The sequence below is a fragment of the Rhipicephalus sanguineus genome, chromosome 1 (assembly GCF_013339695.2).
Source record: "Rhipicephalus sanguineus isolate Rsan-2018 chromosome 1, BIME_Rsan_1.4, whole genome shotgun sequence".
NCBI lineage: Eukaryota > Metazoa > Arthropoda > Arachnida > Ixodida > Ixodidae > Rhipicephalus > Rhipicephalus sanguineus.
Genome location: NC_051176.1, coordinates 200,570,423 through 200,581,958, shown reverse-complemented (window position 1 = coordinate 200,581,958; position 11,536 = coordinate 200,570,423). Strand labels below are relative to the sequence as shown.

The following is an 11,536-nucleotide window of genomic DNA, read 5'->3' as shown; positions in this document are numbered from 1 at the left end:
ATGGCCGACAACATGACGATGAGAGGAAGCACGACCGACGTTCCGGCTCCCGAAATACGACGGCGTCGGCTACTGCGCGTAATCACCACCTGGATGGCCATGCGAGCCAAACACCGCAGCGAGGAAAGACTTCTGCGCCTTGCGCTTGAAGAGCAAGAAGCTTTCACTCGAGCGTGCGAGGACGCGATGTGCGCCAACTTGTTCACGATGGCGGCTATTGCGATTGAGCTGCTGCATCCCATTCAGAGAGAGCGCTGGGCCTTTCAGCGCAACGAAAGGTGGTTTGAAGGCACGCTGCCGCACTTGGGCGATGCGCACTTCAGGCAGTCATTACGTGTGACGCCTGCAACATTCAACTACCTTGTGAATGTTCTGACACCTGTGCTAGAACGAGCAGACACGAACATGCGGCCGGCTGTGTCAGTGGCGAAGAGAATAGCCATCGGACTGTACCGGCTACGTTCGACGGCGGAAGACGCCACCATTGCACATTTGTTTGGAGTCGGTCGGTCGACAGTGAATGTAATATGCCGAGAATTTTTCGCGGCAGTTATCAAAACACTTGAGGGCCAGTGGCTTCGGATGATCCGCCGTGCTGAAATGGGGGAGCACATAAGGAAGTTCCACAGAGTCAGTGGCTTTCCGCAGGCAATCGGTGCTTTGGATGGTTGTCACATCCCGGTATCTCCACCAGAGGAGCATGCAACTGACTACTTCAATTACAAGGGATGGTAAGTATTTCGCCTGTCCTTCACCTGCGAAGGAGCCATAGCAATTTTTCGTGCGAGGAACATGTATGCTTCCACTTTGCTAACGTAAATACTAGGCTCATGGGAAAACATTGTTGTTTCTCAACAAAAACAAAATACTTGTCTAAGTACTGCTGTCGCAGGACTATAGATAAAATTTCTTGGAACGCACGAGTTTACTACTTAACTGAGTGACACGAACGTGTATCTGTAAGGTGAATTTCGGCTACCTTAAACATGCAGGAGTGCTTAACGTCAGATAAATGAGCAAACGTGATTAGATGAAGCATATATGCAAATTCTTTTTGCATGTAAGAGCGAATGCACTCGGCAAAGCTTACATTTACTCATGGGTTGTGGCCGACGTGCTGCCAAGCTTTTGCAATCACTAATGAGTGCGAGATTCTTAAATGAAATAACACGCTTGAAGGAATCACTCATTTTACTGCAATAAGTAGGAAATTTGGCTGTTCATAGATTTTGATTTTCTTTCTCATGCAGGTACAGCATGATACTCTTGGCACTCGTTGACCATCAGTACCGATTCAGGTATATCAACGTGGGAAGCCCGGGCAGGTGTCACGATGCTTTTGTGTACGGTCGTTCAGATTTTTGCAAGCTGGTGGAGAGCGACTTTTTCAAAACTCCCGTCTCCGTCATTGAGGGAACTACAGTAGCACCAATAATACTGTGTGACCAAGCGTTCCCTCTAACGGCAAACCTTCAGAAGCCGTTCGCAAACGCAGTTACAGGAAGCCGTGAAAGGATGTTCAACTACCAGCTCTCAAGAACCAGGAGAATAGTAGAGAATGCCTTCGGGAGGCTGAAGGCTCGCTTCAGATACACTTCCAAGAGAATGGAGTGCAAGATCAAGACAGCCAAACAGGCCATCAGAGCTGCATGTGTGCTGCACAACATCTGCGAGACACTCAAAGACCCAGTTGAATACCAATGGGAGCAGGAGCTGCATGACTTCAACACGCAGTATCCTCAGCCAGCCCACAGCACTGATGTGTCCAGTGGTGATGGTGAACGTGTGAGGGAGGCACTCGCAAACTATTTCTTTAGACAAGCTCAGCAGCAATAGGAGAGCAGCACGCACTTTTGTGTGCTCTCCATTTCAATGTAGTGTGGACACAAGCTGCTCTTGAGGGCCAATCAGAATAACACTTTTTACTCGTCTCCTTTTTCAGGACATTTACTTGGTATGCTAAAAGACTACAATGTGTTCAAATTCCGGCTGATCCCTCACTGTGGGAATCGATGTTATGCGAAACAGTCGGTGAGCAGCGGTTTTTGCTGTATGTATAGGAATCGGTCAGCCAGCAGCTGTTTTTGCTGCATATGTTGTTTGTTTGAGCATAGTGTTACAACATGGATGGATGGACTGTTTTTTTTTTTTTAGTTTGAAGTTTATTTCATTATTTTTGTGGTACATGTACAGGGAGGATGTTGTACGGAGAGGATGTAATTTGTGTGCATATCATGGGCTTACCAGGCATGTTGACTAAACTTCTTTGTAAAGGTTATGTCATTGTACGACAAGAAGCCGGCACTGGTGTTACAGCACAGGAGGTGAAATGTAAGCAGGCTTTGTTGCAGGGACAAGCAACTCTACAAAACAGTTAACTACATTGTTATACAGAGGATGGCCAAAACTGGAACCACAATTCACATTACGTATGCACTACCACCATCTTTTCAAGCATTATCAAATCATGAATGACAATCTACCACTATCCCTCAAGAGGAAGGTATATAACAGCTGCATCTTACCAGTACTTACCTACGGAGCAGAAACCTGGAGACTTACAAAGAGGGTTCAACTTAAATTGAGGACGACGTAGCGAGCGATGGAAAGGAAAATGATAGGTGTAACCTTAAGAGACAGGAAGAGAGCAGAGTGGGTCAGGGAACAAACGGGGGTTAAGGACATCATAGTTGAAATCAAGAAGAAATGGATATGGGCCGGGCACGTAGCACGTCGGCAGGATAACCGGTGGTCATTAAGGGTAACTGACTGGATTCCAAGAGATGGCAAACTCGTGAGGGGGAGACAGAAAATTAGGTGGGTAGATGAGATTAAGAAGTTTGTAGGTATAACATGGCAGCAGAAAGCACAGGACCGGGTTGATTGGCGGAACATGAGAGAGGCCTTTGCCCTGCAGTGGGCGTACACAGGCTGATGATGATGATGATGCACTACCACCACAAGTGATGTCAGGCAACTGTTGATGTAATACATTTATTCATATTCTGTATTGGCTAAGGGTTGTTGATGCATGTTTCCCAGCATTTGGCTGTCACATTAAAATCGCAGACTATTTAAAAAGTGTATCTTTCTTTTATTTATTCCAAACAGTCTCAATGCTTCCATGCCAATTTTTGCTGTCCTTAGTTGATACAGAACATGATTCACCTGTGGCACATACCCGCATGCTGTGGACTGTGGTATGCGAAAGGGTTTCATGATGTACGCAACATGCGTGTCAGTTATTTGTGTTGGCGCCCGTCAGTCATATTTGTCATACACTAATATCTTCCTGTGCCAATTTTGGTATATAAGGATGTGAACGCACAGGTTTGGGCTGCTGGATAGTTAGAAACGGCCAAGAGTGTTTAGATTGCTAAGAAATGCTTCACATATTTTTGGAACAGCACTTTTATTGATTTGCTATCTTTTCAAGAATGCCAATCAAACGATCCTCTCTTTCGCCTGCCTTCTCTTGAAACTTGGCAAGGCGTTCACGAGCTTCCTGCTCTTGTTTTTTTGAGCTTTCCAGAAACTGTCGCATAAGCTTCTGCTCCTCTACGAGCTGTGCCAGCAGGGTGTCCTTGTGATTTCGCCTGCTGTCACTTTTTGTGCGCTTAGTAGGCTGCAGTGGGGCCGTTGCCCTGGTGTTTTCTGCAGGTGTGGTGGGGACACTTGGTGTTGATGTAATGCGGTCAGCGCCATCAGCAGTGACAGGGCTGGGGGGACGGCTGGGCTGGGGTGGTGACCGGGCCGGGCTGGGCAAATCAGGCTCACCGCAAACTGCTTCTTCTTCAGACGTGCCATGCACCATGCTGTGCACAATCTGAAAGAAGAAAAACAAATACTGTAGATTTTATGCCTGCAATGTGTGTGCGACCATCCATGTAGTTATACATGTGAGCTGTCATTTTACAAAACTATGAGACTGTTTTATACACAACATATTATAATAAAAGATGTAATTATCATGACAAGTGTCCTAACATTCAGCTGCTCAGTGCAGCTCTACAGTGACCTTGCCACAGTGTATACAACATGCATATTGCATTCACCTGATCCACAGTCTCTCCAGGCCCGCAGCCAATCTCTTCCGTTAAGCTCCTGTCATTGACAGGGAGCGTACCTAAAAATTGATGGATCTCCCAATAAAATTTCCAGGTGATGCCTCCTTGTCCGGTAGATTTCTTTCTGCAGATTTCTCTGTAATGGTAATCGGAAAGCATCAATACAAGGCATTCTTGTCTTTTTTTTTTCTAGTCTGCAAATACAGCAACGCATGTGCTTGGTTTTCCTCGTTGCATTAGGTAAAAACAAAATGTGACCGCAGTAACTGCGGCGGCGCGGTGAATGGCATAGCAACAAGTCGTAATGTTATGCGAAATCAGGCTAACAGCTAAATATTTTCGATCCGATCTCGCGTAATTCTACCAAACACTGGTGTATGGGAATACGGCCGCTCCCGCTATGGTTCTGCGGCGGCGCAGATTCGCAGCGCAAACATACACCCTATGCCAGTACGGCATAGGAAATTTTCTAAGAGAACGCCGCAGAGGTGAGGGCTTTCTTTCAAAACACGCCGAACACTGAAGCGGTGCCGCACCCTACACAAAGCACGCCGCAATCGATAGGCCCAACGCAATGCTCTAACAAGCAACACAGACATGCTGACGCCAAAATTGCAACAACGATGTTTGCGTGGCAGTAATAAACAGGAGAAAAATTTACTTACCGGTACTTGTTGCCAAGATTCTCTATCTTGGCCTTGACGGCTTTGAGTGATTTGTCGATTCCCGCGGCGTGGAGCGCCTCAACGATCGCCGCGTACACCTTCGCATTCCTTTTCGCTCTGCGAAGGTCCCCAATGTGATCTTGCCAGATTCTAATAAACACAAATGTCTCTGTCTCCGTCCATTGGACGCGGCCTCTAGGCTCCGGTTCACACATTACGAACGCACGCGCTACTCGGAGGATCAACACAAACGCACGTGCTACAGGCTACCAAGGCAACTACGACAACAGAGTGGCATTGAAACATGGCCACCGTCTAGCGTCTGTAGCTGCGCGCAGTTTTCTTGCAGAAACATTTGGGCGTGCTTTAATGCCCACAAGTCAACCATTCACTAACCTACTAAAAATAAGCTATTTACAAATTACAATAGTTAAATATACATAAGTCGATAGCGACCTTCGTGAAAGGTCCCTGTCGTCGAGACTACGCATTCGGTCCGAAATCGAATGCGAATGAGTTTCGCGAACCCATTCGATGGAAAATGTCATTTTCGTCAAATGACCTTATTTCTCCCGTGTGACAGCAAACAAATGACATTACAAACGAATGACATTTGTTGTAAATGACATTAGATTTGCCGTGTGACAGGGGTATTACTGAAACCTGTATAGTTAGATGCTTTTGGTGTTCATGGCTTCATTGTGAACAAGGCTTCCGTATGGAAGCCGAAACGTCGTTTCTTTCTTTTTAAAACATTTATTTGGTCGGTGGTTGCCTTTTATTCTTCATGTTTCGTCCCGACCAGACGGGCTTCCGTCGAACTCTCGATTTCATCAACCTTCGCCGGGCGTATGGCCAATCTTTAATCACCGACATCCGTCGTTTCGTTTCGCTGACAACCCATGTGACTGCTTTTAAATCTCACCTGGATTTCAACCTCACCTGCAAGAGGAAAGGCCTCATTCCTCGTTCGCTGCACCTGAACAGGCCAGTACCTTCCAGTTTTGGCTTTAGTGTCGTCGCAAAGGCCGAGAGACTTCTGCTGCAAGCAAGGATTAATAATTGCCGTGACGACATCCGGAAACTTGAGAATGAAGCGTTTTTTGCTCGGCGTCACCTCGAGTTCCACTGCCCGGACCACTTTGTTAGCATCCAGCTTTACGCCAATCACCAGGCCAAGTTACGTTCCCTCGAAGCCGAGGATGCGCATGAAGTCAAGCTTGCCCGACTTTCGGGACCAACCAAGCTGCGTCGCCCTGAAGGCTCGACAGTGACGTTACACAACCTTTCTACGTACAGACTGGATCCTGCCGAGTCCTCTGTTCTCGAGCTTGGCTTGAACTTCAATACTGGACCAGCGTCGGACGTTAGAAGGGTGATCTGTGCTGCTGAAAACGCTGTCAACCAAGTTCATCAGTCTCACCGGGATGAAGCCCGTACCCGCGTTGTCGGGGTGCTGTCTCGGTTGCGCCAAAGGAAGTTTCCTTCCCCTCTTTCCGCTGATGAGCGCGGCGCTATAAAAACGGCTTCGGGAAAACGGTGAAATCGTCATCCTCCCAGCTGACAAGGGAAATGCCACGGTAGTCCTGGATACTGCCGTCTACAAACGAAAGATGCTGGATTTACTTGAAGACCAGGATACATACATACGGCTCACACGTGACCCTACGTTGAAGGTACAGAAGGAACTACAGAAGCTCCTTTCGGACGTCTTTCGTTTTGTTCCGCCTGAGCACAAAGGCCTTTACTACTCGCTTCTCTGTCACAACGGCTCGGCCCCTGCTCTGTATGGCCTGCCGAAAATTCACAAACCGGATGTTCCTCTTCGGCCCATAGTTGACTTCACCCGTTCTCCCCTGCACAAGCTATCCGGCTACCTTCATAGAATGCTATCACCCCTAGTTGGACAAGGCAACACTCACGTGCGCAACTCCGCCCATTTCGTTGAAAAAATCGGCTCCTTGGTCCTTGATGAAGACGAGGTGATGGTTTCGTTTGGCGTGGTCTCCTTGTTCACTTCCATTCCCACTGATCTCGCCGTTGAGTCGTGTGCTGCGGCTCTTGAAGCTGATCCGCATCTTGCCGAAAGGTCTCCCTTCGATGTCCCGGATTTGAGAAAGCTTCTCAGCTTTTGCCTTGCCAACACCTACTTCAGCTTCGACAAGGTCTTCTACAAGCAAGTTCACGGAGCACCTATGGGTGCCTCTGTCTCGGTGACTGCTGCGAACCTAACCATGGAATGGCTGGAAAATCGGGCTCTCGCTTCTTTCAGCCCATCTCCAAGAATTTTCCTTCGCTATGTTGATGATTGTTTTTGTGTCATCGAGCGCTCTGCTTTAGAAGCATTCACGGCACACCTCAACAATCAATCTACCGCCATTCAGTTCACCGTGGAAATGGAGGCTAACCAGAGGCTACCCTTTTTGGACGTTCTTGTTAAAAGGACCAATGGAGCGCTATCTTTCTCTGTCTACCGAAAAGGCACGCACACTGGCAGGTACCCGAACTTCAAGTCTGTTCACCCTGACACTCATAAGAGGTCAGTGGTTGCCTCCTTGTTAGGCCGTGCAAATCGCCTTTGCACGAATCCCGAAGACCTGAACGCCGATGTAAAGATGGTTCGGGAGGACCTTTCGACGTGCGGTTACCCGCCAGCGTTTGTTAATGCGGTGGAACATCGCATGTCTGCTCCCTCACAGCCTGCCAGTATCCGACAGAGAAAACGCGCAGCTGTTCCTTATGTGCCCGGAATAAGTGAGACTTTGTCACGCGTTCTGCGTAGCTACGACGTCGAAGTAGCCCACGTGCCTGTACGCAAGTTACGGCACACACTTGTTGGTGGGAAGGACAAACTTCCGAAGGAAGCCTTTCCTGGTGTTGTGTATAAAATCCCTTGTGCGGACTGCGATAGTGTTTATATCGGGGAGACCGGCAATTTCAGACAGCGCCTGCGCCAGCATCAGAACGATGTGAAAAACAAGAAAGTGGCATCTAATGCACTGGCGGAGCATGCGGACACGACTAATCACACTATAGACTGGTTGAATGCGAGCATTATCGGGAAGGAAAGAAACTGGACGTCACGCCTGAATCTTGAGTCCCTCAAGATACAATCTACTGAACAGACACTGAATCGTAATGTTGGAATCCTTCCCTCGTGCTATGCGCGGTGCTTACGTGACTTACTGAAACCTGTATAGTTAGATGCTTTTGGTGTTCATGGCTTCATTGTGAACAAGGCTTCCGTATGGAAGCCGAAACGTCGTTTCTTTCTTTTTAAAACATTTATTTGGTCGGTGGTTGCCTTTTATTCTTCATACCATAGGTAGTACGTATTCAGGTAATAGGTGGAAGAAAATATTCCAGGCTCGTTTTGTTCCTCGATATAGTTCAGTTACACAGTTTCTACAGCTAGAATTTCTTGGCGCTAGTAGTAATCGGACTGCTGAGTATGCAGCGTAGATGAATGCTAAAGAAACAGAGATATAAGGCGAGTGCTTACAGATTCTAGAAGCACAATTCTAAGAAAATAAGCTTTAGGCATGCAGTGTACATCTTCGTTGGTGTTCGCACAGAACACTAAACAACTGCTCAGCCGCAAGCACAATCTCTGTATCACATAGACATGTCGATAGAACTTGAGCACTCTGTTGCAAGCAAACACTCACGAAATCAAACTGTGGGGCACGATGTGAACCTGTGCCAATGCTGGATAAATAAAGGTCATATATATATTGCGTACTTGTTATTGTGTTATTTACTTTTTCAATATATTTGGGCTTGGGAGCACAAGTATGTATTCTCCCTGCTACTTTTAGAAGCTCCGGCTTGAAATACTGTCACATGCGCTCCTTTCTTTGTATGTTTTATGTTATTGGCCAATTGCACGTGTAGTTACTGCATTGCACAAACCGTGCCAGAATGTCTGGGAACATTCCAGATTATTTTAGGATCTTCTGTTAGGCTGGAACGTGCAATTGCAAACAGCTCAGTTTATTGTCGAACTAACGCAGCGACCAGTGATAATGCTGGAATGTTCGATGCCGCAGGTATAAATGCCGACGCGCCTTGCCACAGATCAGTTTATCGACGGCCGACGCCTGTTCGCCGCTATCAGTGTGCAGTGTGTATTGTTGTAGTTTGACTTTTCGTTTCCCGGCCACAAGTTCGGCCGAACAAAAAGTTTCATCTTGGACACACCGACTGCTGCTTTTGTCGACGTCACGACCCCGTGACAATACGTAAAATCTTGTAGTGTGGCTGTGGATAAGTCCAAGTTCATGTATGTTTTAAATTACCTCTTCGATTTCCTAGGTTTTTTTTCGTGACAGTAGTTTACAGACTTTCACTTCATAGGGGTAGGTGCTACAACTGTGACATGTTAATTTAATCAAACAGCAGAAGTAGGTGTGTTCAAACAAATTTGGCACGTTTCTCTGCTATGTAAAAAAGAAAACACTACCATACTCACTGAACACAATCTCACTCATCACGACAACGTAAACGTGCTTGGTGAAGCTGTGCTGGAAGAAGTGCTCGTCACACTTATAATTTGTTTATTAGCTGTAATAATTTGAAGGAGCCCATTGAACATATGTGCAAAGGCTAATGTAATTGAGCACAGCCTTGTAAAGCTTTGTCGTATCTTTTTGTAAACTTCTATGATCTAAACACAGTTAATTAAGGCAAAACAGTTTTCAGCGTAGTGTGTAAACTGTCTCATAAGGCACAACTAAATGTTGCATTTACGTTGCGCGGCAGCTGTATTTTCGATGGAGGCGAAAATGTTTGAGGCCTGTGTACTTAGGTTTAGGTGCACGTCAAAGAACCCCAGGTGGTCGAAATTTGCGGAGCCCTCCACTACGGCGTATCGTGATTTTGGGACGTTAAACCCTACATATTATTAGATGTTGGAAAGACTGTTAATTCCCCTCACTGCCGTGATGTTCGTTTTGTTATGCGATTTATAATTAAAAAAAACTGACCCTACGTTTCGAGACCCGTTTGGTCTCTTAGTTTTTTTTAAATTAAGAAGACTAATGATTAAATGTGGCTGGAGAGTGTTTTTATTCTTATAATCTTACCCAGCCAGACAGACTTCTATATATTTACCCTTAAATTTATAATTTACACACCATGATATTATTATGAGTCATACAGTAGTGGGCAACTCTAGATTGATTCTAACTGACTGGAGTTAAACAAACGCAGTTGTAGCCTTGCAGAAGACAAGTCTGCTTGTCGAAACATTTGCTCCAGCGACACCTCTTGTTAACAAATTCTTCGTCTCTTCAAGCTTCCGTCTTTCGCTGAACTTCAGACGCAGATCTAAGCACACGAGCGTCTTTGCATTTCGCCCCCAATGAAATGTGACCACCGTGGCTGGGTATAAAACCTGCGTCGTTGAGCTCAGCAGTGCCAGGTAACGTAACTAATGCACGGAGCTAGTGCTCAATTTCAACGCTATTGCGGTGTAGATTGCATGACACAGTAGACAGCTAATACTTGTGGACGATTGTAGGCACACCTCCATGAGATGCCTGGTAAACCATTCACAAATACAGCATTGCAAGCGTGAGGTTCAAGATGACCTGTTGTAGCAGACGTTCACATGTTTCGCCGCACTTGCAGGGTGGACATTCGGGGGTAGTCATCCTGTCGTTGCCCGGCAATCCTGGAAAAACAATGACATCACCAGATATTGATAAGCATTATCAGTGAATATTAAACTTTGGAAAAATAAACGTATAAACACAGTGAACAAAAACAGCGGTTTGTTATACATATATGTAAACGTACCTTATAATGCATGTTGTTTCACTCGGGCTAGCTTCTTTACAGGCGTGTCATGTAACAGGTGCCTTGCTCATTGCACACAGCTGTTTCCTTGTCAGACCAGGAGACTATGGTAGAAAAAAAAAACAAAAATATTTCTGATTATAGTGCCGGTTTCTTCATCACAATAAAGTGAATGTGCACTCACAATTATGTGAAGCTTTCGTTGCACTAAATGTGCAGTAAAAATAACCTAAACTGACAACAGGAGAAATGAGACCTCTAAACCTGGCTTCTCAAACGCGACTGCGGCAAAATATAACTCGTATCTTTTTTGCACTGATATGCGGGCTAGTTACGAAGATACATGCGAGACGTTGGTGACGCAGTTGCCTTTCTTTATTGCAGCGGCCTGGTCAATGTGAACCGAACGATAAACTCAGCAACTTGCTCCCACTTGAAGCCACGCCTCAAGTATCGCACGTTTTCTCATCGACAGAGTTTGACACGTTGAAAATTTTAATATTGCAGTGCGTCGCCTCCGTGTGACACCCACACGGTCATTGGTAAAAAGCTGAAGCAGTGGGTTTTTATACTCACCGGTTCGTATATTCACGAGCTTGAAACGAGTGTTCATCCGGTGAACGCTTCAACGGTCCCTTCGTTCTCCCGAAGTCTGCTGAATGCGTTTCGCGAAAGCATTTCAACGAGTCAAAACAAATAGAACGAAAGCGAGTGTCTCGGCCGGCAGTGACTGGAAACTTTTACAGCGAAACGAAAGAGCGCGAGACCCATCCGAATGCACCGTGAACCGTTACGTTGCCTCTGCCGCCGTATATTTTGAAATGAACATAATGATGCCGATAGGCTGCTGACAACTACGAGTCTGTTGGAGCAAAAACTATTACAAAAGATTGATGACGTGGTAACTGGCAAGGCAAGGCCACTTCGTATAAACAGCAATTTGTTTATTGAAGTGTAACAGTATGCAAACAACTAAACTTGCTTATTTCAAGAATATTTTAATTT

General features: G+C 46.0%; 2 protein-coding genes across 2 annotated transcripts; one reads left to right on the top strand and one right to left on the bottom strand.

Annotated features, from left to right (window-relative positions):
- LOC119381191 (uncharacterized) lies at positions 1–1,836 on the top strand. The gene is made up of 2 exons (XM_037649146.1): positions 1–731; positions 1,251–1,836. Exons 1-2 carry the CDS (start codon positions 1–3, stop codon positions 1,834–1,836), a joined length of 1,317 nt encoding a protein of 438 aa, XP_037505074.1.
- Positions 1,837–2,647: 811 nt separating this feature from the next.
- LOC125757015 (uncharacterized) lies at positions 2,648–4,313 on the bottom strand. Its single transcript, XM_049412082.1, has 2 exons — positions 4,056–4,313; positions 2,648–3,826 (listed from the first exon to the last, which is right to left on the bottom strand). The coding sequence occupies exons 1-2, from the start codon at positions 4,224–4,226 to the stop codon at positions 3,413–3,415; spliced, it is 585 nt and encodes a 194-aa protein (XP_049268039.1). The 5' UTR covers positions 4,227–4,313; the 3' UTR covers positions 2,648–3,412.
- Positions 4,314–11,536: the final 7,223 nt, after the last annotated feature.

What these genes read in the sequence shown, in the direction of transcription:
- LOC125757015 (XM_049412082.1), bottom strand. Translation starts at nt 4,226, where the DNA reads ATGCTTTCCGATTACCATTACAGAGAAATCTGCAGAAAGAAATCTACC. An exon ending in CTGGAGAGACTGTGGATCAG is followed by an intron (nt 3,827 to 4,055) that starts GTGAATGCAATA and finishes TTCTTCTTTCAG; the next exon opens with ATTGTGCACAGCATGGTGCA.
- LOC119381191 (XM_037649146.1), top strand. Translation starts at nt 1, where the DNA reads ATGGCCGACAACATGACGATGAGAGGAAGCACGACCGACGTTCCGGCT. An exon ending in TACTTCAATTACAAGGGATG is followed by an intron (nt 732 to 1,250) that starts GTAAGTATTTCG and finishes TTTCTCATGCAG; the next exon opens with GTACAGCATGATACTCTTGG.